The 27369-nt window shown below is 62.8% G+C and overlaps 1 protein-coding gene across 4 annotated transcripts in view; it reads left to right on the top strand.

Annotated features, from left to right (window-relative positions):
* The window catches only part of SEPTIN9 (septin 9), a 149696-nt gene that overhangs the window by 63725 nt on the left and 58602 nt on the right, over positions 1-27369 (top strand). For all 4 annotated transcript variants that reach the window (XM_043585693.1, XM_043585697.1, XM_043585696.1 and 1 more), the window contains one exon: positions 17855-18496. In XM_043585693.1, the coding sequence (XP_043441628.1) occupies positions 17855-18496 (642 nt within the window). The remainder of the gene's footprint in view (positions 1-17854; positions 18497-27369) is intronic.

Genomic DNA, 27369 nt, shown 5'->3' on the forward strand with positions numbered 1-27369 from the left:
GACGGGGGCCTGGGGGGCTCCCCGGCCTGGAGAAGCAAGCCCACAGCTCAAGCTCCCGGGGCGGGGGGGCGGGCACACGGCCGGCACGGTGCCCAGCACACGGTGCACGCTCGCTCAGGCCACGTTTGCGGAGGAGGCCGTCTTGCCGGCGGGGGGGGGGCGGTGACACGGTGGCCCCCGCGTGAGGCGGCGGTGGCTCCAAGGCAAACCCCGACGTGCAGACGGCGCACCCGCCCCGCAGGAGCCGGCACCTCTCGGCCCGGCAACCGTGGCCCCAGCCTGCCCCTCGGTGCTGTAGACTAATATCCTGGCACTTGCAGGGCAGAGGGGGCCCCCTCCTCCTCCTCCTCCTTGTGTGCCCCGAGGGCAGGGGAGGCGCATTCAGACGTCCAGCCCAGCTGCGGCCCCGGACTTGGGTTGATGTGCTGCCGGGCAGGGGCTCCTTGGGGTACCGATGGGAGCACCCCTGCTTGGCTGGCAGCCAAGACCCGGGGGCCAGGCTCCAGGGATCCGTGTCGGTCCCCAAACCCGGGAAGGAGTCCCACCTGCCTGCCTGGCCACACCAGGTGCTCCCGGCTGGGCTCGGAGCTCCTGTGCCTCTGCTCTCTGTTCCGTGGCCGCGACAGCGGGCTGCAATCCGCACACCCTCAAAGACGTGGTGTGTGCATGGCATGGTGGGCTGGGTTGGCAGTGAGGGGCCCTGGGCAACCGGGGGGCTCCGGTGGGAGATGCATCAGAGGTTTAGGTCCCAGGAGGTGTTGTTTTTTTTTTTTTTTTTGATTCATCCCAGAAACTCAGCCAGAAATGAGCTCCTGCGCTTTCTCTTGACAAAGCCACTAAGGAAAAATGGTCAAACAGTGGCTTTCTTTCCAGAGACCTCTCGGTCTTTCCCAAATTTGGAGGCTCTCTGAGTTGCTTACGAGACCGAACTGTCCGGAACTCTCTGGAACGTGGTCCCAGAAGCTCCGGGGTTTGTAATCTGCAGCCAAACAGACCCAGCAGTCGGTCCCTAGACACCCCCGGCGCCTGGGGCATTTCTGGGCACGGGCTGTTTAATTTGGTCGCGACAAGAGTCTGGAGGCTCCGTTCAGCCCGGACCGGGAGACATTCTAGAAACTCCCAAGTTTGTCGTCATTTTTTGAAGTGCCGCCAGCGCCCAGAGATTTAGGCGGAGGGACGAGGGGACAGCGCCGGTGTCCGTGGAGTCCCCACGCCCACCCTGGGGCTCTTGCAAGAGTGGGGCTGCAGAGGAGGAGGGAAGCCCAGGCCTGCCTCTTTCTTGCGTTTGGTTCCTTTCCCTCGTCCACTGTCACTCCCGGGTTCCTGAGTCTCTAACGGCCCCTCCTGGGAGGGTGACCTTGCACAGATTCTGGCCTTCTCCCTCCACTGGACCGAGTTGCAAAATCCAGAAAATCCAGGGCCCCTGGCCTTGCATGTGTGTGTCCTCCCACCCGTGGCTGAGAGCTTCCTGTGTCCCTGTCCCCAAGGCCGGGAGCCTTTGCCCTCACACACTTGGAGTAGCTTCCTGGGAAAGCCAGTGGAGATGGGGAAGGGGAAGCGGGGGGGGGGGGGACCCCCGCCCCCCGGGGGGGGGGACCCCCGCCCCCCATCTCCCATCTACTCCACTCCTCCTCTGGTCCCCGAGGGGCGGGCTGTCTGGCTGGGGGTTCCACGGTTGTTCTCTGGGTACAGGTGGGGGGCGGGGGTGCTCAGGTCCAGTCTTGCCGGTGGTGGGGAGGTGGGTTTATCCCGCAGCCTGGGGCTTATTTGGACCCAGTGGAGAATTCCAGGGCGGCTACCCCGCCGTGCCCAGCCTTCTCGGTTGTCCAAGGAGGGGCTGGAACCCGTGTCTTTTGCAGCCGGTGTCCGGTCTTTTTTGATGATCCTCTGTCTTGTTTCCTGACCCAAACCCGCTTCCTTCCCTGGTCCTTCTAGGAGCTCTGGCTAATGGCTCGCTGTCATTGCTGCTGGACTTTAGGCCGTCCCCTGGGGCAGGGCCTGGGGGTCCTGGGCACCTCCCTGTGCGTGGCTGCAGCCGAGGGTCCCCCTGGAATTGAGGAAGGGAACCACCCAGGCCTCTCTCTGCCCGTGGGAAGTTGGGCGATGGACAGCATCATCTTTCTCTTCGGTGGGAAGGGAAGAGCAGTCTCCAACATGGGCCACCTTGCTGTCTCCCCTCCCCCGGGCCCTGACCTGGAAGATGGAGATGTTTCTGGTTCTGACCGTCAGGGCCAGCAGTCTGGCGGATTCCCGTTCTGTCCCAGGCAGGATCTCATTCTGTACCCGGGCCGGCCCCCTCCCTGGGTGCAGGAAGCCGGCTCTGAGCAGGGCTGTTTGGCCCTCCTTTCCATGTGGGTGGGCGGTTTCCCTTCAAGTGGTAGGCCAGGCCCCTGCCCCGTGTCCCCTGGAGACCGATATTATCTACAGTAAAAGCATTCAAGTTCTCCTGGCTTCAAACCAGGCCTGGAGGGGCGGTCTTCTCTGCTGTCCCCTGCCTCCTGTCCCCCGTAAAAAGCCAGGGGAAGGCGTGCTCTGTAAAGTAGCTGGGTTTTGGCTTTTCCTCCGGCTCAAAATGAAGTGCTCGAATCCCTGTGTTCTCTGGAGAGCCGGGAGAGGATCAGTGAGGGGGGGGGGGGGTGGAGGCGGCCAGCTCATTGGTTTATCTGTGGGCACCAGCTGAGTGCCAGCTCTGTCCTAGGTCCTGGGGATCCAGGCACGGGTCTAAGAGGGGTAGATTCCGGAGGGCTTCCTGGAGGAAGGAGCACGTAACCAGAGTCCCAGGTGGGAGTTTACCAGGCAGGGTCTCCAGGCAGACAGTGCTAGCTGGCTTCTCCTCTGATTTTTGCCAACTGGTAGTTTTGCGTGGGAGAACCTGGTGTGGCCGCACCTGGCAGAGGGTGTCCTGGGCCCTGAGGGGGGAGGGGGCCGTGCTGGCAGGCCCACGTGGAGGTGTGACGAGCAGGCAGGCTCCGTCTCTCCTCCTGGGCAAGAGGCTGGGTGAGCTGGGAGGGACGCGGGTGGTGAATAACCCAGGTGGAGAGAGGCACCGATTTGTTAACTTAGCGGGAGGAGAGGTGGGGAGCAGGTTGGCGAGGCTGAGCTTGAAGTCCTGGGCCTTCACCGGAACAAGTCAGGAAGGCCTGCTTTGCTGAGCTACAAAAGAAACCCTTGGCAGGCCTGGGGCCCCTTGGGGGTGAGATGGGAAAGACCCTCACGCACTCACACCTTGGTGGGCCCAGTGCACGGAGAGGAGGGAGGGGGAGCAGGGTCCTCTCCCTCCCTCCTGGGGCCGCTGTCCCCAGCCCAGCCCCTGGACCCTCGGGGACACCGAGGGGCGGGGCAGCTGGGGTGCTGGGGACACTGCTGAGGGAGGAAACCTTGCGCCTGCCCTGTGCGCCCAAATATTTAGATCTCTCCTGATACTTAAATGATGAAGCCGGGTTCCTGCAGACTTCTGCCCGGGAGCCAGCTGTCAGGCTCCGGCCCCCTCCCTCCCGCATTCTTTGTTTCTGACCCAAGTCCCGTCCCTTCCAGCTCCTTCCAGCTGTTCGCCCTCTGCTCACAGAGACACGTCCTCTGGCCGCGCGGGTTCTTACTATTTTCCGAAACGGTCTCCTTTATCGGGCACTCACAGCGTGCCAGCCACTGGGTTGGGCACTTTACATGCGGAGTTTTCCGGGCCCCCCAGAGTCCGGCAAGGTGGACAGGCCTCCGAGGCTCACTCAGGTGCCCCCTGGCCCGAGGCCACCCTGGAAGGCAGACCGGGTCCTCCCGCCCCGCCCCTGCATCTGGCCCTCACTCCCTACTCCCTCTGGCCCTCCCCGGTGCCACCCTACACGGCCTGGCCTTGCCGGGCCGCTGTGATGGAAACCTCGGGCTGCTTGTCGGCGGTGGGTGGGGACAGCAAATCCGCCCCTCCTCTAGCCCCAGCCTCGCGGCCCCCCAGCCCCGAGACCTCTGTTTGCGAGACAGAAACGACTGTGCCCACCTTGCCGGGCGGCAGGGAGCTTGGGAGAGGCGGCCCGGGGCCCGGGGCTTAGCACAGGGCCCGGTGTGGCGGGCCCTCTGCCCTGTAGGGTGTGGCTCTCGGGGGCCCGGTGGGGTCTGGAGAGCGGTGTGGCCCTTAGCAGGCCGGCTGGGATCGGGCTTCACGGACGCCCAGGCTGTGATGTTTGCCTCTCCGGGCCGAGGCTTCCCGTCTGTGGAGTAGGGAACAAGTAAAGTCACGTGTCTTGGGGCAGTCACGATAACCGAACGGGCCCCAGAACGGTGCCCGGTGTGTCGTAAGCAGGTGGCAACATCGCCTCCTCACTCCGTCACACTGGGGCAGGACTCAATACGAGAATATGACGGCGGGGACACAGATGTTCAACGTACGGCTGGGACAGACAGGAACAAGCTTTGCTCTTGCCTGCAGGAGGGTGACAGGCTGTGGGGAGGAACGTGACCCACCGTCCTGGGGGGCGGGGGAAGCAGGCAGATTCGGTGGAGGCTGGCGGGGGGGGGGGGTGGTGGTGCCGCACCTCTGCCCTGCCTGTGTCTCCCGCAGCAGGTGAGTTAAACCGTGTTTTGCTGTGCAGCCCGCACCCCCCCTCCCCTCCCCACCCCGCTGCTTGGACCTTCTCTGTCAAGGGTAAACACAGTGTGGCCGTCCGTCCGTCCTGTAGGGTTTGAGGCCTCGTGACCGACACGCCCCCTTGTCACATGTGCCTCTGCCCCCAGCAGTGCCCAGTGTGCCCTTCGGGTCATGACGCATCCGGGAGCCGAGTGGTGGCGGCTGAGGCTGGATGGACGTGACCTTGGGTGACTTTCGGGGAAGGTAGGGGTGGGTGGGGCTGCCAGGCTGTTCCCAGGATGGTTGGTACTTGGGGTTTTCCCTTTGCAGGATTCTCGGGGTGGGGTGGTGGTGGAGAGGTTAGTGAGGCCCCTCCCCCGCCCTCCCCCTCGGACCTACCTCGAGGCGCCAGACCCACCCCTCCTTCCCGAACCAGAACCTCCAAGAGGCGGAGACCCGCAGTCTATTTTCTCACAAGCTCCAGAAATGCTTCTGACCGGCGGTCAGAGCCTCTGAGAAGGATCTGGAAGCAGGGCCTTCGAACTGCAGAGGAATTCACAGAACCAGTGTCCGGATGCGTAGAGATGTGGCCCTCGAAATGCTGCCCGGAGAGAAGCGCGGAGCGTGTCCCTGCACGAGCCCGCTTCAGAGACGCGCTCATATGTACGCACGTCAAAAAGATTAGAAGGCCCTTTGCCAAAATATCGACCGTGGTTATCTGAGTCGTGGGTGTATCGACGTCTTTTCTTCTGTCTTGGCCGCCGCTGACAGATTTTCTACGTCGTCCGTAATAAATAGCTTTTGTAGTCAGGAAAAGAGCAGTAGATATCATCCTTGCAAGTTTATCGTCCAAAAGGAGAATCTCTCACTCACCCCGGTCTCCCAGCCCGGCTAGAGAGACGGGCCCCCACTGGCTTTTCCGGCTCCAGGTTTGGGTTGCTGGGTTGAGTGAAGGCAGCTTTGCTCAAAGGTGAGCGGGCCAGGAGCCACCTTCCCAGGCCGCCAGCTGCGTGTTCGGCCGCAGAGGAATGTGGCCAGAGCCGTGGTCCTTGACCTCCTCAGCACACACCCCCCCCCCCCCCCCACTGGGGGAGGTGGGCTGGCCCTCCCTGTCCATCCCCAGCCGGGCCCCTCCAGCTCTGAGTGTTGGGAACTTGCTGGACCTGGCTGGTTCAGGAGCAGCCAGCAGACCGGGAGCTGTTGGCCGACTTCAGAAATGGCCCTCGGGTCGTGGGATGTCACAGCCAGGAGGGGCTTTTCAGTGCTGCCCATCTGGTCCGACACCAGGACGCCGAGGCCAGAGGGGTCATCTCTGTGGCCCATGAGCCGCCCCAGCTCTGGGCTCGGCACTGCCCTGACCCTCCCACACTGAGCTAAAATTCTCTGTTTTTGGTTAAGGCAAGACTCATTCCTGCAGGGCAGTAGGCGGGGTGGGGTGGGCTCACGAGGTGCACCCAGGGTAGTTTCTGGGCGGGTGAGGACCCCTGCAGCTGGTGCTTGGAGGCTTCCGGAGGTGGGAATCGGGAGAGGCAGTTGGCAGCCTGGGCCCTGCCTGTGGGGCTGCGAGGGCGGTGGGGGGTGGGCGTCGGGGTGGGGGTGGGGGTGGGGGTGGTCTGCCGGCCGGAGCTCTGGCACAGGGGGATTGAGAGATCGCTGCACAGGAGCTTCTGTTTCTCCTTCTCCCGCAGGCCCAATGCTCGACAAAGGGTTGTCTCTTTATGGGGTGTGGCCCTGGGGGTGATTTATCTGTCCACCCGCAGCCGGCCAGCCAGGTCACAGGGTCACACAGTGCCTGTCCCAGAGGCCCTCATCTCTTGGGAGGAACGTGCAGCAGAGGGAGGGTGCCCTTGCAGGGTCACGTTCCCGGCTGCCGGGACGCACTGCCCGCTCTGCCCAGAGGAGGGGTCTGTCCTGCGTTTCAGGAGGTGTTTCTCCCAAAGCCGCGCAGGGCAGGTGAACCCTTGGAGGCTCTGTGACCGGACAGAAAATGCGAAGGAGAGTAAGTTCACCACTGCCTGGGCGCCGTGGCCGGGTGGGCACTGGGGGGGGGGGGGGACACGAAGAGAACAAGTGTGTGCGATCGGCTAGGGGGGGACTTGGGGCACAGGGCAGGGGCAGGGGCTTTTGGTAGGAAGGAGACGGAAGGCTGAGTGGGCAGGGAGTCAGCTTGAGCGTGAATTTGCCGCAGCAGAGTTCCACAGGCTAGGGCGTGCGCAAAGCCCAGGTCAGGGGCCCGAAGTCCAAGGTCAATCAAGGCATCGGAGCGGCTGGTTCCTTCCGGAGGCCCCAAGAGAGAATGTGTCCCCTTCTGTCTTGGCTCTTGGGGCTGCCCCTCGGTCCTTGGCGTTCTTGGCTTGTGGACACATCACTCAGGTGCCCGGTCTTCACGTGGCCCCCTCTCTGTGTGTCCCTGTTCTTGTCTTTCCTTATCTCATACGAGGACACTCGGCATTGAATTTAGGACCCACCCTAAATCCAGGATGATCAAATCTTGAGATTTTTTTTTTTTTTAATGTTTATTTTTGAGAGACAGAGCACGAGCAGGGGAGGGGCAGAGAGAGGGGGAGACGCAGAATCCGAAGCAGGCCCCAGGCTCCGAGCCGTCAGCACAGAGCCAGACGCGGGGCTTGAACCCACGAGCCGCGAGATCGTGACCTGAGCCGAAGTCGGACGCTCAACCGACTGAGCCCCCCGGGCACCCCAAATCTTGAGATTTTTAATCACATCTGCAAAGACCGTGTTTCCATTCACAGGTTCTGGGGGCCAGGACACGGACGTGTCCTTTTGGGGCCACTCCCCAACCCGCTACCGCGGCACGTCTCAGGGCAGCAGAGTGTTCTAGGCTGGGGGGTGAGTGGGATGGCGGGCGGGCAGGCGTCGGGAGAGCAGGCTTGGACGGGCCTGAGGGCGTGACTTGGAGGGACGTTGGCCTGCCCAGACCTCGGCCTCCACGTCCGTGTGGCAGGAATGTGGTTGCGTCCCGCCTGCAGTCCTGAGCAGCTGCCCACGGCCCTCCTGCGCGCATTCCCAGGGGCCTCGTCAAGTTCTGGATGGATGCTTAGAATTGGTGGAGAGCTCGCTGTCCCCGGGGAGATCCCAGTCAGGCCCCGAGCAGGAGCCCTGCAGCCCGCCTCACTCAGCCTCCACCTGGGGCTCTTTGGAACGGCCAGATGGCCTCCCTGGTGGAGGTGCTACTGCTCCCTGGGAGCCCCTTCCAGAATCTTCTCAATGTCCGGCTGTGGTCTCTTCCACACAAGACTCGCCTCCTCCTCCTAGTTTTCCGTGCCCCTCCTCCTCTGGCAGACCCCTCACGTCCCTGAGGGTGAAGACCAAGGCCGGGTCACCCTCTGGGTTGGCAGGACCTGAACCCGAAAGTCCACGTTGGTGCCCGGAGGGCTTTGTGTCACGGCGACTCTACCCACCCCCCACCCCCATTCCTCGGGGGCCTGGGGAGCAGCTGGACTCCCGGGTGCCGCTCTGACCGGCACCTGACCCTGCTCCCCGGGGTCACTGTCCCCTGTAATTAGGGGCCGGGGCAGCACCCCTAGGCCACAACACAGACGGCTCCGTCTGTCCCTCTGGGGTCCCTTGGCAGGCGGCGTGATTAATGGAGGTCTCCACCTGGGCCGACTGGCTCCCGGTATGAGGCTTTTTTTTTTTCCCCTTCATTTTTTTAAGTGGTTTTACCACCTCCCCCAGTAGCCAGTGAGGTGAGGAAGGGGAGGTGATTCCTCCCCCCGACCCCCACCCCCGGGCAGATAACAGCCAGCACCCGGGATCCCCGAGCTGTGAGCAGAGACCGGAGGAGCGGTCCCCGTAGGCAGGTGGCCACCCTGAGGTCACCCTGACCTGCCGGGCGGCTCAGCCTGTGCCCTGGAGCCCAGATGCCCTAGGTCCCGCGGTCCTGGTCCACACCACACGTGTCGTGTGGGAGAGAGCCACCCGGGGCGTGGACAGGTGGGTGCAGGGCAGCTGGTTTTCATGGGCGTCCTTGCTCCGCGGTCTGGGTCGGGGCTGGGGCAACATCCCCAGCAGTAGCACTTATGGGGCCTGCGGATTTGGGGGAGTGGGGGGAGGGTGCAGGTAGAAAGGAGGAGAGGTGGTGGGGGGAGCGGCCGTGCTCCCACCCGGAACCAGCAGCTTAGTGCTCCTTCTGGGACAGGACCCCCTGGAGACCCCCTCGGGATGACTGGGGCTGCCCCAGAAGGGGGTTGCAGGTTAAAGGGCTCTGGGCTCTGTGACCTTTGAGGCCCTTGAAGCTGTGACCCAGGGGGTTTGGGGTTTTGAAGTCAGTCCCCTCCCAGGGGCTCCCTCCTGCCTCCTCGACTGCCATTTATCTGAGAACCTTTGACCCGCAGAGGCCCCAAGAGGTCCCCAGGAGGTCTCACATCCCCTCCTCTCCCGCCCTCCCCTCCCTCCGGGGGCCGGGGCCAGGCCACACCTAGGTCCTCCTCCCGCCTTCCAGAGAGCTGTGCAGGCAGGCGTCCCCACCCTGGTCAGGAAATTCTTGCTATCTCGTCCAGATCTCGCTCTGCTCCCTCCCGGGTGTGGAGAACCCGCAGCTGGTTTGAGGGGGGTTGGGGGGGGGCAGAACCTTCCGCCTGCAGCAAATTGGTCTACGTGTGCACACGTTCCCGGAACTTTAGTCAGGAGAAAAAGGTGGCCCAGCATCTTCGGGGACTTTTGAACCTGCCCGGAGTGACCCTGGTGTCCCGAGACCCAAGGGCATCGGGGAGATGGCTGGATAGGCACAGAGGGGCCTTCCCCCCCGCCCCCCCCCCCCCCCCCCCCCCGGGAGCAGCTCTGGGTGGAGATTTCTTGCATCAGGAGTCGCTACGTGGCTGTCCCACGCCGCCTGCTGGGGTCTCCCCGACTGGACAGCTGTCACCCCAAGGCCCTTCTCTGGTGGGGGAGAGGTGAACACCAGTAATTAGTCCTCGGAAGGTGGGCCGACCAGAGAGCTTCCTGCCCCAAGTGGGACAGTGTTGGGAGCACCCGGGGTGCCCTGTCTGGGGACACTGGGGCAACAGGTGTGAGATGGGGCATCCTCTGGGTGAGCTGGATGCATGGGTCCTGGCCGGCGGGGGGTGGGGGTGGGGGACTTGGGGGAAGCTCTGAGGCCAGGGAGGGCAAGGACAGGCAGCAGGAAGGGGCTCCCAGCGAAGCGCTGGGGCCAGCCGGTGGCCTGATGCAGGCCTTTCCCGCCAGGCCGGTCCGGTTCCAGGGTGCCCCTGGCCCCTTCTCAGAGCTGGTGAGTCATAGCAGGAAGTGGCTTCAGCATCCACGGAAGGAGGTCACGGCGGTTGCAAGGCCTCCCCTCTCTCGTCCGTATCCCGTCGGGGTGTTCGTTTCCCCGGGGCGGCTGTAACAAAGTGCCACACCCTGTGGATGGCTTGAAACGGTAGATGTTCAGCCTGTCCCAGTCCTGGAGGCCATGGTGCGGAGTCAAGGTGTGGGCAGGGCTTGGTCCTTTCCGGATGCTCTCTGCGAGAGAGTCTGTTCGGGTGTGTGTCCAGCTTCCGGTGACAGTCCTTGGCTTGTAGGCCCCTCCAGACCCCGCCCTGCCTCCACACGGTCTCCTCTGTGTGTCTTCTCCTTTTCTGTATCTCACGAGGGCCGCTGCCGTCGGATTTAGGGCCCTCCTTTATCCAGGATGATCTCGTCTCGAGATCCTCACCTTTATCCCACAAAAGACCTGTTTTCCCAAACAAGGTCCCCGTCAAAGGTTTTGGGAGTTAGGACTCAGACGTATCATTTTGGGGGGGCCACCATTCGGCCAGTGTCTTCTGCAGACAGCACAGCGGAGTCTGAAAGCCCCTGTAAAGGAATCCGAGGGGCGCCTGGGTGGCTCAGTCGGTTGAGCGTCTGACTTCGGCTCAGGTCATGATCTCACGGTTTGTGGGTTCGAGCCCCGCGTCGGGCTCTGGGCTGACAGCTCAGAGCCTGGAGCCTCTTCATTTCTGTGTCTCTCTCTCTCTCTGCCCTACCCTGCTTGTGCTCTCTGTCTCTCATAAATGAATAAATGTTAAAAAAAAAAGTTGAAAAAAAAAAAAAGGAATCCGATGGGGGCCCTGGTCCCATCCTGGCTGGGGAGGACTGGCTTCACCTGTGTCCATGCCTGCTTGCTAGAGCTTTCTCCAGTGAATCTGGGGACTAAGAGGATGTCTGGGATCCGGGGGCCGCTGTAGACCCTCGCTGCCACTGGGCCTCTGCTCCTGGCCGGGGGGTCTTGTGTGCGCGTGTGCGTGTCTGTCCCAGCTGGAGGGTTGGGGGGTCACTGGTGCTCCGCATCTGACTTTTGCATTCTGTTTGTGCCTGAGCATGTCCTGGGCGGGGAAGGGCCGGGTGCCACGTAGGCTGTGTGGAGCCCCCCGCCTCCCCCCTGCAGTGAGTGGCAGCAAGCTCCCCCTGCAGCCTGGGAAGGGAGGGAGGGGGCCTGTTTGTTGCTCTTGGCCCCATCTGAGAAGCCCAGCCCACTCTTTCTTACATTGCTATTCCAGAGCAGGGGGCCAGGCCTCGTGGGTGGAGGCTGTGAGAAGCAGGAAGGACCCCCCGGCATGCCTGTGTCCCCCCCCCACCCCCCCCAGGCCCAGGGAACAGAGGTGGGGTGGGAGGAGATATAGCAGCCCCTAACACCCAAAGCAGGAAGACAGTCATCAAAATAGATTGGGGTGGGGGGGGGCGGGGGAACCTCCCATCTTTTGCCTGGGGCTGCGTGGCCTCCCCAGAAACCCCCTGCTGAATCTGGAGTTCTCAGGGCTACACCACTCCCCCCAACCCCCGCGACTGATGGAAATGGGGCAGCTGGTTTCTCCTGTCCAGGGCGCCCAGGCCGGACCCCTGCTGACACTGCCTGGTGTTGAGGCACAAGCCCGTGGTCCCAGGGCCAGGGAGAGGGGCCGCGTGCTTGCTGTCCGCCCTCCCCAGGCCGCCTACAGCCGGCCACGCGTGCACACGAGCCCAGGGCGGCCAGGAGCCCTCAGCCGCCTCGCTGGCCCCCAGACCCGAGCCGGAGCAGGGCCAGACATGGCTCTCAGGCCGCGTCAGGCCCTGCGGCCCGGCCAGGCCTCGCCTTGGGGACGCAGAGGGAGAGGGCCCGGGCAGAGGGCTTTGACCGCGGGTGCCACACTCTCTACCCGCTCTTCTTTGTTTGGACTTTGCTCCTTGTATCCTCCTCGTTCGACAGACGTGTTTCTCTGCGGGGAACCCAAGGCCCAAGTGGTGCCCGAGCTGTTTGCCACCCTTGACTTCCCAGCGCAGGCCCCACTTGGCCGCAGTGTCTGTTTTCAAGCTTTTCCCTTTCGGACCGTTCTGCTTCCTGAGGACCCTCCTCCCCCAACCCCTTCCCCACCTGCCCCCCCCCCCCCCCCGCCATCTCCCCTCCGCTGAGCCCCTGGAGGCAGCTCCTGAGAGGGTTCTTGTAGGAGGTGATCCAGGCATTCCCCGAGCGGAGGAGGCAGGGAAGGGGGCGGCCTGGAGGGTGCGTGCGGCTCAGCCCCCCTAGGGGTGCTGGGGGGGGGGACCCCATACCGTGCACCTCAGGGTTGTCCCAAGGAGAAACAGCTGGGTATCTACTGTCCCTTTGCTGCCTAAAGGCTGCTGGCGTGGAGAGGAAGGCTTCGTGCCTTCTGGGCTTGGGCACCGGGTGCACACGTGAACAACGGCGATCATCGGGGCACGGGTACCACTGTGCCATCCCGTCAGCGCCCACAGTAGGACAGACGAGGAAGCGGAGGCCCAGGGGTGACGGAGGTCGTGTCCTCCCCGTCTCAGCCCCTGCCCGGAGTCGCCCCGGCCTCTGGCCAGCCTGCCCCCGCCTTTCCTAGGTAATTCAGTCCTCAGTGGGGATGAGTCCTGCTCTGTGGCCTCGGCTGCTTTTCCTTTGGAGGATTTGCTGCTTAACGGACGGCCTCCTCTCCCGTCGCCCTGCCCTGCTCGGTGGCGCTCCTCCTGGCCCCCGCCCCCCGTCCTGTCTGCTGCAGCCCTGCTCTGCTATCTCGAGCCTTGCCCGAGCCCGTGACTCAGCCTGGGGCGGTGCGAGGGCCCGGCCCTCACTCCCGGGGGCTCACGAGCTGGCAGAGTAGGTATCTTCGGGATGGGGGTCCTGCAGTCTAGTCCTGCAGGCTCAGGGCGGGGAGCAGGGCAGTACCCTCCGCCTGGGACCATCCTTCTAGGCTCCCTGGGGCCACCCGTTCAGGGATGAAACCTTCCTTGCTGCTCCCTGGAAGAGGCTGCATTGGGCCAGGGCCGGCGCTCCTGGGGCCTGAGCCCAGATCGGCAGTGTCCTTCCCGAGGGAGTCGTGCGGGGAGGGCGAGGGGGGGGGTTTGTTTTGATCTTGGTCTCTAACATTCTTTGCATGACATTTGTCCCCCCGCTGGAGCAGGGCTTTGTGGCTGCCCCGGGACGTCCCCCCTCCCCGGACCGGCCCCTTCTGTGCACCCGGGAGTGGGGAAAGGTCTGCCGGCAGCCTGTGGTCGGAGCAGAGAGCTTTACAATGGCCCCTTGTGTGGTGCACATTTCCTCCCTCAACAGGCCCAGACCCAGGCGGCTCCCGCTTCGACCCCCACGGGCACAGACGGACGTGCATCTGGCGAGGCGGCTTTGGCCTCCGCGGCGGCTGGGCCTGTAGGTGTTTAAAGGACTGGAGAGGGCCGGGCTCTGGGGCCGGGGGAGTGGGGCTGGGCCAGCGAGGCCCACAGCCTCGCCTGCCCCGGTTCTCAAAACGCAGCGTTGATGGCCTTAGGCCCTGAAAATAGCGAGTGGTCCACGCGCAGCACAGGCAGCACACGTTGGGAAGAGGCAGGAGAGTCTAATGGGAAAAAAAGTCACCCACCTCGATTCCTTCCAGAGTCGTGGGAGCGCGTGGGCACGTCGCACACGTGCGTGTGAGACCCCGCGAGGGTCTCTTCACACGCATCTTTTTTTTTTGTTTAAACGTTTTATTTATTTTTGAGACAGCATGAAGGGGGGAGGGTCAGAGAGAGAGGGAGACACAGCATCTGAAACAGGCTCCAAGCTCTGAGCGGTCAGGCCGACGCGGGGCTCGAACTCACGGACCGCGAGATCATGACCTGAGCCGAAGTCGGACGCCCAACCGACTGAGCCACCCAGGCGCCCCTCTTCGCACGCACCTTGTGTGCTGCCGGTGTGGCTTCACGTCCTCAACGTTTCTCATCTTCAAAGCCGGGATTTTGATGACGGCGCGGGACTTCGGCATCTGGGTTTAGGAAATCTCCGTAAACCGGAATGGTTTCCGGCGTTTGCTGTTTTAAGGCTGATGCAAACGTCCCCCTACGTCAGTCCTCGCGCCTCTGATGATTTCCGTGGGATAAATTCCCAGCAGCGGGCGGGCCGAGGCGCGCAAACGGGCTCCAGGCTCCTGGCGCCCGTCGGGGAGGGCGGGTTGAGGAGGGCCTTTGGGAGCGGGTGAGGTTTGAGCCTGGCCGTGGGGGGGACTTGCATGCAGAGGAGAGAGAAGCGGGGCGATCTTGAGATGATGGCGGTGTCTCCCTCCCAGGCGGCGGCCCCGGGCCCGTCTGGCGCTCTGAGGGTATGTCGCGTCCAGCTGACATGGTAAGCGGTGTCTCACGTGCCCTCTGACTGCAGTGACGTCTTGCGAACAAAAGAGGCAGCAGCCCAGCACTGCTCCCCCCCCCCCCCGGTCCAGTAAAGGCCGCTTCTCTGCCCAGTTGTCGGATCTCGCGTACGGTCCGTCACGGAGGGCCTCAAATCTGCAACTTGACCAGCTCATGAGCACTCTTGCCGCCTCCCGTGGCTGCTCGTGGACAGCTGTGGCTGCCTCTACCCATGCAGGGAGGGGGGAAGGTGGGGAAGGTGAGAGGCACCTGCCGTGGGGCCGGGTGACACTCGCTCCCCCCCTTGGAGCGGGTGGAGCGTGTTTCCAAGGACGGTGGCTGCACGTGTGTGACAGCCGGTCTTCCTGATTTTTCCCCGCCGGGTGCTGCTTGCACCGTGACATCCTCCGTGGGGGAGGCAGCTTCATACAGGGCGTCCCTTGCAAAGTCTACCTTAAAAAATGATCTTGTTTCATTGCCAGGTATGGCGGTGTAAATCTAGAGCAGGGTCCCTCCAGACGACTTCTCCCACCATCTGGGGGTTTTGTGGGATTCCGGGGGAGGAAAAAGGAGGCGGCTTTTTCTCCTGGGTCCCCGGAGAGGGGCTGGGGTGGCGGCACCGTCGGGAGATCCCAGACAGAGTCCTGCAGCCCAGAGGTCTCTCCCCCTTCCGGGGGGCCCCGGGGAACTTCCGGGGGCTGCCGTCACAATTTACCGTGGACTGTGGGGCTCAAGCCACAGAATTTGATTCCCTCACATGTCTGGGGGCCAGAAGTCCAAAGTCAAGGTGTTGACAGAGTCTCACATGGATTACAAAAGCTTGAGAGAAGAATCCTTCTTGCTTTTCTGAGCTGCTGCTGGCGCTAAGCATCCCTGGGCCCGGGGCCGCATCGCCCCATTTTCTGCTGGCCTCACGTGGCCTCTCCTGTGTCTCCCGTGCCCCAAGTCCCCCTCTTCTCTCCTGTATAGGAACACCTGTAGGATTTAGAGCCCGTCCTGAATTCAGGATGCTGGCATCTCGAATCCTCACCTTAATGACATCTGCAGAGACCCTCTTCCCAAGTAAGGTCACATGCGCAGGTTATGGGGGTGAGGACTGGGACGTATCGTGTGGGGGACACGGTCCACCAGAGAACCTTAGAGCGGGTGGAGAAGAAGCACCTGAGGCCCGTGAAGGTCGTGGAGGGGGCTCGTGGAGTTGCAAAGCGGAGGATGTTTCCAGGGACCCCAAGCACGCCCCCTCCCCCATCCCGGAAGCCAGTCACAGTAGTCGTGACACGGCCTGTAAGAGGTGAGGGGGAGAAGTGAGTTGCACGGGGCCAGGGCAGGTGACAGGCAGCCGGGCTTTGGGGCTGGGGAGAGGCGGCGGCAGCTTGTTTGGGGGGGGATGGCGTAAATCATCAAGGGCACCCCTAACGACCTGCACGTTTTCCAACAGTCGCCGCCCTGCGGGTGGGAACAGCTCCTTTTCTCCTGGGGCCTCAGACTAGCTGGGGGTGGGACCGGATGGGACAGTTCCGAGGGTGAGCACCTAGGTGGGTGACGTGGCCGGGCGATAAACACACAGCTGCTGTAGGGCCAGGGGGTGACATGTGCCACGCAGGAGCACAGAGCGGTCAGAGAGGAGAGGGTGGCAGGTGGGGACGGCGTGTGCGTCTGTGCGGGATGACCGTGGCCGTGAGGACCGAGTCACGTGGACCCTCAGAGGGAGGAGGGTTGCAGGGAGCGGGCCAACTCGGCTCAGCGGTGATCTGTGTGCGGGTCGGGTTCGAATTCAGCGCTGTCCCCGGACGGTGCCTGAGTCAGAAAGGGCTTCTCTTGTGCGCAGTCATGACTCGTGAGTTGGTGGTTGAGGGCACCTCCAAATGGGCTTCCCAGGTAGGGGATCGCCTCGTTCTGGGGCCAACGTGGGACGAGGCCCATCCCCCTGACCTCTCTTCTCCAGCTCGGCCCCAGGCAATTACCACCTGGGCACCTTCAAATACTTGTGCCCAGGTGGGCTGGGTGTGGACCCCTCCTCTAGGGAGTTCATGGACAGGAGCCACCATTCAGGGACAGTGTGGACAGTACCCTGGAGACCGCGGGTAGACTGGGTGCTTTCAGGAGACCCCACATGAGGTCACAGTTCCAGACATCCACCTCTGGGCTTCTGGCCACTTTAACACCCCCTTGAACCTGGCCTTTGTCACCTCGACCTTTTTTGGAACAAGCAGTTAATGCTCCGCGGTTATCTTAGGGGCAGGCCCCCAGGGGAGGGGTGCTGAGGTGCTGGCATCCCGCTTTGGCTCGTCCCCTGCCCCCTTGGCCACGTTATCAATCAGAGGTCACAGGCTGGACCTCAGGCCAGAGGCAGCCTGCAGACGTGATCCTGTTTGACAACACGGTGTTTTTTTTCAAAGGGGGTTGTTTCCCTTTGTGCGAGCGTGTACAGATCAGGAGATATCCCGTAGGAAAGTCCAGATTTCCAGATTCTCCCGAGAGAAGTCCGGAGCTCTGGCCGCGTCGGGAGCACAGACCGGCCAGGCGGCCTGTGTGTCTCTGTCCTGTGAGGGAAGTCCTGTCCACTGGGAAGCGACAAGAGCTGTCCTGGACTTTGGAGGAGGGAACACGTGGCGGGGGGCCCCCGAGAATGGCCCCGGATCGCTGTTGTCGGGCCAGCGGGGTGCCGGGGAGGAAATGGCAGGGTCCCAGGAAGCCCCGGGCTTGGGGAGCTGGGGAGGCGAGGTGGGGAGAGGGGTGGCAGAGACATTGGGGGTCGCTGAGCGCCCGCTGTGGGCCCTTCCTGCTCTGGTCTTCGTGACGGGAGCAGCTGGTTCCTGTTGGGAGCACGGCCGCAGGCAGGGGCCGCGGGGACGGCTGGCAGCTCCCCAGGCACCGTCGTCCCCTGGCCTCGGAGGGAGCAGCGGGTCCTGGCGGAGACGGTGGGCGGCTGGGCTTGGCGGGTGGGAGCCGGGCGGCCGGCGTCCCACGGGGCCCTGGCTGGGACAAGCAATGTGGGATAGAGGCCGACGACGCGTCCGAGGGTGAGGATCGAGAGAGTCGTGGACCACGCCGGGGCTTCGTTGTTTACCTGAAACAGGACAGCCGAGTGGTCAGAACCCTGTGCCCCGGGGTGGGACGGACGCGTCTTCCGGCTCTGGCGCTCCGTCTCCGCCCCTTTGGGCACCTTGCTCAGGCACCACGGCCTCAGTTTCCCCATCCGGACCGGGGGATAACGGCAGCATTTAGGGCACAGGGTCACATGAGGAGTAAATGCCCACCGTGGGCCTAGGGGCCGTATTAGGCCTCCCAGAGCCGGCCGTCCACGCCGTGCTGCTGTGATGATGTCACTGCGGTTGTGGTTCTGACAGGTGATGGTTGAGGCTGCCGTTGGTGGGGATGTACGTGCCCCCCACCCCCACCCGGTTGCTGGTGGTCGTGGCGGGTTTGCGCCCCGTGGCGTCTGCGCTGGGGGGAGGGTAAGGGAAGACCACGACGAGAAAGAACTCCGATGTCCCCTTGAGCCAGAACGTCTTTCTAGAACACGTAGCTGGCACGTCCTCGCTGCGGCCATGGTGGATGGGGGGAGGGGGGGGAGTCCCCCGGGGGAGTGGGGCTTGTCCTCTTTGTGCCCGGGAGGGGGAGGGTGCAAGAGTCTCCGGGGGCCCACAGCTACCTTAGCAGCACATTCCTGGCTGTTCCCCAGCCGTCCACGCCTCACGTCCCCCTCTCTCTGTCTTCCAGCCTTGAAAAGATCTTTTGAGGTCGAGGAGGCCGAGACACCCAACTCCACCCCGTCCCGGAGGCTCCCGACCCCCCTGCTCCGGGCCACGGTGGCCAGCTCCACCCAGAAGTTCCAGGACCTGGGTGCGAAGAATGCCGAGCCCGCAGCCCGCCATGTAGACTCCCTCAGCCAGCGATCCCCCAAAGCCGCCCTGCGGAGGGTCGAGCTCTCGGGGCCCAAGGCCGAGCCCGTGTCCCGGCGCACGGAGATCTCCATCGACATCTCGTCCAAGCAGGTGGAGAACGCCAGCACCACCGGGCCGTCCCGCTTCGGGCTCAAGCGAGCCGAGGCGCTGGGCCACAAGACGCTGGAGCCCGCCCCTCGGAGGACGGAGATCACCATAGTCAAGCCCCAGGAGTCAGTGCACCGGAGGATGGAGACCCCCGCCTCCAAGGCCCCCGAGGTGCCCGCCGCCCCCACCTCGGACGCAGCCCCCAAGAGGGTCGAGATCCAGGTGCCCAAGCCAGCCGAGGTGCCCGCCTCCCCCGTCCCACCCCAGACCCTGGAGAATTCGGAACACGCCCCGGTGTCTCAGCTGCAGAGCAGGCTGGAGCCCAAGCCGCAGCCCCCGGCGGCCGAGGCCCCACCCAAGAGCCAGGAGGGTGAGTAGCGAAAGCCAGTCTGCGGGGCTGTTGGGGTGCGTGGGGACGGGAGCTGGCTTTGCCCTGGCGTCTTGGAGGCAGAAGCTGTGAATGTGGGCGGGGGGGGGGGGGGGGGAGGGGTGGGTCGCAGGTGGGTGGAGACCCGGTTCCCTGGAGGCCAGGAAGACACCGGGCCGGGGTCCCAAGGCTGGCGGAGGGCTACTGTCCGTTGGGGATGGCCCGGGTGCCACACGCTGGGCTCGCGTTTGGCTTTGGAAAGACCCTCCGGGTTTCGAGGGGCCCCTTTATTGGTCAGGATGCGTCGTGGTGTGGAGTTTCTGCTGTCAGAGCCCCAGCCGGCGGGGGTCTGGAAGCCTGGAAAATGAGGGGCGACGGGCTCGTGTCGGGACGCGGGGGGCAGAGGGGCTTGGGACCCAAGCGCGGGCGTCCGTGTGCCGGTGGCTGCCGGGCCGTGGGCAGGCAGGCTCCTGCTCAGATCTGCAAGCCGGAGGGAGAGGCCTCTGGTGGGGGGCGAGGTTGGTGCCCTCCTGGGTTCCGCACTGCAGGGGCTCCCTCCAGCTCTTCCTCAAGGAGGGGGCGTCGTGGCCAGAAGCAAGGGGAAATGAGACTGCCCAGGCTGTGTGTGCCCGGGTTCTCAGGGCCGCCAGGGAGGGGACCGTAGGCCAGGGAGCCCCGTGATACCTGCCACAGCTCGGGTACCGTCCTCCGGGGGCCCAAACCCGGAAGCTGTGCTCACGTGGGGAGCTCACCGGGGGCAGCTTGGGAACATCTGGTCCTGGGATCTTGGCCCACGGGGTCAGGGGCCGGCTGGGCTGTAAGCCCCATGAGAGCTGGGTCCCTTTCCAAGTGCAGGAACTGAACTCAGAAGCGTTCGGTGTTCTTCGGGTTAGGTAAACAGAACGTTCTGGAGTTTTGATTTACCTTTTAAATCATAATCGCTTCTAATTTGGTCAGAATGCACGTAACGTTAATCGACTGTTGCTCGAAGCGTCGTGAAGCGTGCAGCTCGGTGGCATTGAGAACGTTCGCGTCGTCGTGCGGCCCAGCTCCCTCATCCGTCTCCAGAACTTTCTCAGCTTCCCACACCGAAACCGTGTCCCCGCTAAATACTGACTCCCCGTGCCCCTCCCCCAGCCCCTGGCGCCCACCGTCTACTTTCTGTCTCTATGAACTTGACTCCCCCAGCTCCCTCACACAGGTGGAATCAGACAGTGTTGGTCCTCGGTCCTTTTGTGCCTGGCTGACCTCGTTGAGCCTCGTGTCCCCACGGCCCATCTACGGTGTGGCAGGTGTGGGGATTCCCTTGGCCTTTAAGTGAGGGCTGTGAATTTGCTGCAGCACTTGACCTCAGCCTGCTCGCCTAAACCTGACCCTGCAGAGCCACGCCCACTCTCTCGGACCCTGTGGTGTCCCTGTGGTCCGAGACTTCTCTCTCGGTCTCTGGGTCCCTGTGGTGTTGGTGCATCGGAACGAAGGCGCGCCCAGTGGCCTGGAGACTGGTTCCCCTGTTGGTCCAGGGCCTCTGCCTCCCGTGGGTGAGGTGTTCGCGCCCAGCTGAGCCAAGCAGGATGTGGTCGGGGGCATGGTCGGCACCAGGCCCGTGTGGATCTTGGTGGCAGCTCGTGCCGGACGTGGGAGGAGGTGGTCCCGCCCTGGGTCATCGGGCCCCACGGCCCAGAGGCCGTGCTGGCAGCCGGCTGGCCACCGGGGCCGGTCCGGCTGGCTCTGCTTGTGGAGCAGTCGAGGGTCCTGTGGGGCCCTTTCCAGATCCCCAGCCTCTCGAGCCGAGCTTTGGAGAAAGTGGGATTTAACCAGGCAAAGGAAGGGAGCCAAGGCAGCGGCCCGGAGGTGCTCCGGAGCCTGGAACTTGGGGAACTGCACGCTCTCTCCGCGGAAAAGAGTTTAAATGTCCAAGTCCGGGGCGCCTGGGGGGCTCGGTCGGTTGAGCGTCCGACTCTGGATTGAGGCTCAGGTCACGAAGTCATGGTTCGTGAGTTTAAACCCCGCGTGGGGCTCTGTGCCGGCCGTGCGGAGCCTGCTTGGGATTCTCTCTCTCTGCCCCTCTCCTGTTCTCGCCCACTCGCTCTCTCTCTCTCTCAAAAATAAATAAACGTGAAAAAAAAGAAGTCCAAGCCCGGCGTGAAAGCCATGTCGTCAGCAGCCCAGACCCTGGTGCCCTCAGAGAGCAGTGGGTGGGCCCAGCTCTGTGTGGGGAGGGTCAGAGGCCGGTGGCTGTCCTCCCGCCCTGGAGCACAAGCTGGGGGTGAGTGGGTGCCGGTCCCGTGTGTACACGCGTGTGCCTGTGCCCTGTCCCCCCGCCCCGTGCCCCACCTACCTGTGTCTCAGTGGCCGGGTGGGGAAGGGCTCTGAGACCAGTGCTCACAGGGTGAGAACCTTTAGGGCCAGACCGATGCAGTGAGACCGGGCGGCTGCACTGAGGCAGGATGCTGGGGGCTCGGATGGCTCGGTTTGGGAGGATCCTGTCCACCTAGGACAGCACGACAGAGGTCACTGCAGAGCGACCTGGTCCTCGAGCCCGGGAGTGACGCCGGGCGAGAGGTTGGGCGAGGAGGAGGAAGGCTCACCCAGTGCGGGCTGGGGAATTTGGCTCTGACCAGCGCTGCCTCGGATGTCGAGTTCTTCAGTGCCCCGGGCAAGTCCGGGTGGCAGGCAGGGCGTTCCCGGTGGAGGTGTGCTCTTGGAACCCATGGCACGGCTTCTGGGGGTCCCCTGCTCCGACAGAAACCCTCTGGGCCATGGCTTTGGGCGCACGTCGGGGTCTCCTGGGACCAGAGCTGAGTCGCTCCCAGACTGGCCTCCCTAAAGCACAGCACTGGCGAAATCCGTGCCAGGCCCGAGCCTTCCCTGGCCCACTCTGCACCCCACCCAGTCTCTTGTCCAGCTCAGACCTCCCGCTCCCCAACTCTTCCTGCTCTGGCCCTTCCGTGGCCTCCACAGGCCACCTCTCCTGACCTCCTGACTCCTGACCTCCTTCCTCTCCACATCACTGCTTTTTGAATTCCTATGCATCCTTCGAAGTGCAGCTCAAACGCCACCTCTGCCATGAAGCCCTCCCTCTAGCTGGAAGTGGCCTCCCTTCCTTGGACTCCCATGCCTTTCGGCATCTGTGCGTGTGTGTGTGTGTGTGTGTGATGTCTTATGTTTGGCTTGGAACATTAATTATTTGTGTTGTACCCCCTTTTTTTCCTCTGCTGGACTTTTTAATGGAAAAGTTTCCCAGCGTACCTTTCCTTTAAAATTCAGAAAATGTCGGGGCGCCTGGGTGGCGCAGTCGGTTAATCGTCCGACTTCAGCCAGGTCACGATCTCGCGGTCCGTGAGTTCGAGCCCCGCGTCAGGCTCTGGGCGGATGGCTTGGAGCCTGGAGCCTGTTTCCGATTCTGTGTCTCCCTCTCTCTCTGCCCCGCCCCTGTTCATGCTCTGTCTCTCTCTGTCCCAAAAATAAATAAATGTTGAAAAAAAAAAAATTCAGAAAATGTCGAAGTTAGAAAGAATCTAAAGTTCACCTGTAATCCAAAGGTACCCCCTCTTCGTGTTTACTCTGTGTTTTTCAGAATTCCCTCCGTGCCCCCCACTAGATCGTAGGTTATTTGAGAGTAAGGCTGTTGTCGGGTTTCTTTAACTTTTTTTTCCCCCCTGAGTGACATAGACTTAGTAGGTGCTCAAGAAAACAATGTAGGAGGAGTGAGATGCGTTTTCGTGCCCCCCCTGCAGGCGGACACAGGGACCCTGGGGACCCCGTGGGACCTTGCAGGGACCAAGCAGATCCTTTCCTGGTCAGCCAAGAACCCCCGGGTCTCACAAGCTCCACTCTGGCACACGGGGTTCCTTGTTTCGGAGGCTGCTGACCCCCGGCCCTCCTTGTCATGTGTCGGTCATCTCTGCTTCTCTCTCGGTCTCTGGGGCAGTCCGGCCTCGCCTCCCCTCCCAGGTCCCTGGCTTGCCCTGCGTCTGCCTGGGTGGCGCTGGGTGGGGCTGGGCTGCAGGACCCAGAACCGTGTCTGTGCAGTGAGCTGCCGCCCCCCCCCGCCGCCCTCCCCTCCCCCCGGGAACCACCCACCTCTGGCTCCCACGGCTGACACCAGCCAAGTTTCCCCGAGGTGGCCTTATAAGGCGGGCACTGGCTCCTCACTCGTGGGTCTGGTTCTTCGCCGTCTCCAGATGCTGATTGGAGGCCATGGGGCTGGCCGGGCAGGGTGGGGGGTGAGGCACCCTGACCGGCACCACCCCCCCGGCTCCACCCCCCCCCCATGCCAAGCGGTTCTGAGCCTTTACTTTGCCCGCCCCCAGCCTCAGTTTCTTGATTTGTCAAAAGAGCGAGGACCCTCTGTCCCAAGGCAGCAGGGTTCGGACTCCGCCGTGTGTCCTCCATGGTGGTGCCAGGCATGGCTTGTGATGGTGGATGTGAAACTGGGGAGGAGGGCAGGCTCATCTGGGGTCTCGGTATGCTTTCTCCCTGACTGAAAACATCTAGAAACGTCCTCGGCTCGGTGGGGGGGGGGGGGGGGAGCACCGAGGAAGGTGGGCACCAAGGTCCCCGAGCCTCTAGCGGTGGGCGTGGCTTTCTGGCACCCCGGCTGCACCTGCCTATCTTTCAGGTGCACCTGGCTGCCTGCTGCGTCGGGGGCTGGGACCGAACGGAGGGGACCCCAGCTCTGCAGGGGACAGTGGGGGCTAGAGGCGCGGGGTTGCTGGGACCCCCAGCAGGGACACAGGGACGGAGGAGGCAGGGCAGAGGAGGCTTCAGGAGAAGAGAGGTGTGGACTGGGTGTGAAGGGCGAGGAGGGGTCCGCTGGCGAAGGGGCAGGAATGTGACAGGCCCGGAGCGGGGAGGTGGGGGAGAGGGTGACCGCCGTGTGATCAGGGAGGAGAGGCCCAGGTTCTGCAAAGTCTGCCTAGACTCCCTCACCATATTTACAGGACACCCCACCAACTAGGGTGTCCGCTCTGGGCCTGACGCTGGGCCGGGAACTCCCCGGTGAAGTTTCACCCCGGCACTCGGTATACAGTAGGAGCTTGATAAACGTCGAGGGACTCACTTGGGCGCAGGGGGCTCGTCTCTCGCCATGCCTTGGGCCCTTGTGCGTGGGGCTCAGTGTCTCTGTTGTGGCAGGACAAAGGCCGTGCCTCTGGTAGGGGTGTGTGCTCCGAGCTGTCTTGCCTGGCAGACTCCTCCGCCCCGAGCTCCTCCCCTGCCCCTGCCCTGGCCCCAGAGAGCATCCGGGCACCCGCTTACTTTTCGGGATGGAGTCTCTTTCTCCTTCCCCCTTTTGAGGACAAGCACTCTCAAAGCCCGTTCCCGTTAGGTCTGAGGCAGGACGTCCCCAGGCACGCGGGTGCAGGGTGACAGCGGCTGGGGCCAGGTGTGTGCCCTCCGAGGGGAGGCGGAGTAGAGGGCTGCGGGGACCGAACCCGGCCCCCCTCGCCGGCCCACCCAGCTGTCTGCCAAGCCCAGCCCAGGGCCGAGAAGGATCGAGGGCCCACGCAGGGTGTGCAGCCCCAGCAGCTGCGGAATGCCTTAAATAGAGCCGAGCGCAGCTGCGGGGCGGGTTGGGCAGGGAGGCAGGCGCTGGGGGCGGGGCCCAGCTCTTCCCCATTTGGGGGCCGTGGCCCTGACCAGCCGGCGGGGCCCCCGGGACGGAAGCCGGGCTCGCAGACACATGGTGCCGGGTGAGGCCTCCCGGGTGCTCGTTCCGGGAAGCTGCCAGGAGAGGAACTGTTTGCGTCCTCAGCCTCCCGGGCCCAGGACAGCTGCCGCGAGCCGGGGTCCGCACAATGGGGCCGCTGTCTGGGGGACGTGCCCGTGCCAGACAGCCACGCTCTGTGCGGCAGGGACAGAGGACACATTGAGCGCTGGAGGGGCACCCTCAGACTCCCACCTGGTGCCCTGGAGCGTGGGCAGCCCCGGCCAGAAGCCGGGTTCTGTCGGTTGGCCTCGAGGAGGCCGCTCGGTTCCCGCCGGCCTCGCGCGGTCCCCCACGGGGCGGCCGGGTGCGCGGGAGGAGCGTCACGCGGCCTCTTCTCTGGGCCGGGATGTGACTTCCTCTCCCTGGGTCTCCTCTGATTTTCCCTGACCCCGGGACTTTCCGTGGGCATCACTGGTGCCCCCCCCCCGCCACCTCCCACCCCGGAACCCCAGGGGCGGCTGGAGCTCTGGCTTGTAGCTAGCTGGTGAGCAAGCAGCTGGTGCCCAGGAAGGAGCTTCCAGCTCGCTGAGCGGTGGACGGGGACAAAAGCGGACGCGATTTCGTTAAGGGGCGGGCACGGCGCTCCCACGCTGGGCCTCCCCTGCCCATTCCCTCCGCTGCCGTCCCCCCTCCTTCCAGAGTGACCCCCAGAGGTTCCGACTTGGAAGCGCAGAAGGCTGAGCGCTGAGACTCCCCTGCGGGGGGCCTTGGCCACTGGTGTGGGGGGAAGATGGCCAAGCACGGGCCCAGCCCCCGGAAGGGCTCCGCCTCCCTTTCCTCTCCGTGTCCCCGAGAGCGGCGCGCGGCCGGGGCTCGAAGACGGGAAATAGCGATCACAGGAGATCTGAGAAGGAAGTTGGTCTTTCTGGACACCCCCTCCCCGCCCTCGTCCCCAGGACCACCCGTGTTGTCGGCGGGGCGCATGGAGCGTCTTTCCAGGATTCGCCCCTTTAGATGGTCACTCGGCTTGGCGCACGTGTGGAGAGAAGTCTGTGTGTGAATATCATAGACCCTTTCTGAAAACACAAGTGAAATCAGACTCCTGCAACTAGCTCTTTCCCGCTCCGCTTTCCCGATGCTGTGTCTCTGTGTCCAACAAGTCCCTCTGACCCGCCGCTGGTCCCCGGCTGCTCCGCTCCTCCCGTCCCTGCCCTGCTTTTCACTGTGGGACGCGAGGCTCCCATGGACACACTCACGTTTCTGTTTGCGCCCAGCGGAGTGTCCGACTTCAGGAGTGGGATTTCGGCACCACGGGATGTGCGCATGTTAAGTGTTGATCTGTGGGGCACCTGGGTGGGTGGCCCAGTCGGTTAAGGTGTCGGCTCAGGTCATGATCTCACGGCTCGTGAGTTCGAGCCCCCGCGTCGGACTCTCTGTTTTCCGTGCAGAGCCTGCTTTGGATCTTCTGTTCCCTTCTCCCTCTTGTCCCTACCTCGCTCTCGCTCACACTCTCAGAAATAAAGAAAACGCTATAGAAAATTTGAAAAAAATTAAAAGGTTGATCCGTGGGGCGCCTGGGTGGCTCAGTCGGTGGATCGTCCGACTTCGGCTCAGGTCAGGATCTCGGGGTTCGTGTGTTCGAGCCCCGCGTCGGGCTTTCTGCTAAGCCTGCTTCAGATCATCTGTCCCCTTCTCTCTCTGCCCCTCCCCTGCTCCCTCTCTCTCTCTCTCTCTCTCTCTCCCAAAAATAAATATTTACTAAAAAACAAAATTAAATAAAACGTTGATCTGTGTGGCCAAACTGGCCTCTGAGCAGTCACACTGGTTTTTAGTGCCAGTAGCAGAGAGGTTCTGTGCCCGTGGCTCGAGCTGACCGCAGTTTTATTTTGTACGTCTTTCTTCGTGGGAAGGGCAGCGTCTTCTCCCACGTTTACAGACCAAGGGCCCTGGGTGCTCCGTGAGCGGCTCATTCCTGCCCTTGGTTCCTTCTTGGCCCCACTCGGGTTGTTCATCTTTTTCTCATTGACATTTTCTTTTTTTTTTTTTAATTTTTTTTTTCCTTAACGTTTATTTATTATTGAGAGACAGAGAGAGACAGAGCATGAGCCTGGGAGGGGCAGAGAGAGGAGGAGACACGGAATCCGAAGCAGGCTCCAGGCTCTGAGCCGTCAGCACAGAGCCCGACGCGGGGCTCGAACTCACGGACCGTGAGATTGTGACCTGAGCCGAAGTCGGAGGCTTAACTGAGCCCTCCTGGCGCCCCTAGGTTGACATTTTCTTGAGAGACCCTCGTGTACCTTTACTATAGCTGCTCTGAGGGCTTTTTCCCGGTTGTTGACTTTTGATTCTATTTATAGCATGTTCTTCCATCCTCCAAACAGAGGTTTTTAACCCGTAGGTTTGTCAAGTGCATTCTTCTTCTTCGTCTTGTTATTATTTTTTTCTCTGTTGGGATCTATGCCCTGCTTAGAGGCGTTGTGCATTCCAGAATTCTAGAAAACAGTCCGTCCAGGTTTTCTGTTCGCACTTTTACGGTTTTGTCTTTACGGACGTCATTCATCTGTTGGAATTTATTGGGGGGTAAACAGCGAGCCAGGGACATGCGGTTTTGCACGGATGTATCCACGTGAGCTTGGTCCCCGGGCCGCATGGGGTGGGGGGTGTGCGCGCTATTTTTATCAGCCTTAGTGTCCGTGTCTCTCTGGCTCAGCAACAATAATTTGGATGTGTTTCTCTCTTCCTCTGTGTCCTGGAACATTTAAGAACGTTTTGAACAGCAGTACAGTCATCTCCGTGTTATAGCTTAGAGAGGACTGACCGGTGAAACCATGTGAGCCCGATATTTTCGTGGGAGCCCTTGTACTTTAAAAACCTTAAGGATGGGGTGCCTGGGTGGCGCAGTCGGTTAAGCGTCCGACTTCAGCCAGGTCACGATCTCGCGGTCCGGGAGTTCGAGCCCCGCGTCGGGCTCTGGGCTGATGGCTCAGAGCCTGGAGCCTGTTTCCGATTCTGTGTCTCCCTCTCTCTCTGCCCCTCCCCCGTTCATGCTCTGTCTCTCTCTGTCCCAAAAATAAATGAACGTTGAAAAAAAAATTAAAAAAAAAAACAAAAAAACCTTAAGGAGCCTTTTTCCGTGGGCTCATTTGAATTCTTGGCTTTTCTCTTATTTTATACCCTCCCCCCCCCCCCCCCCCCCCCCACTAAACTATCATCCTTTGAGGTATTT

This window comes from Prionailurus bengalensis, chromosome E1, assembly GCF_016509475.1.
Source record: "Prionailurus bengalensis isolate Pbe53 chromosome E1, Fcat_Pben_1.1_paternal_pri, whole genome shotgun sequence".
NCBI classification, from domain to species: Eukaryota; Metazoa; Chordata; class Mammalia; order Carnivora; family Felidae; genus Prionailurus; species Prionailurus bengalensis.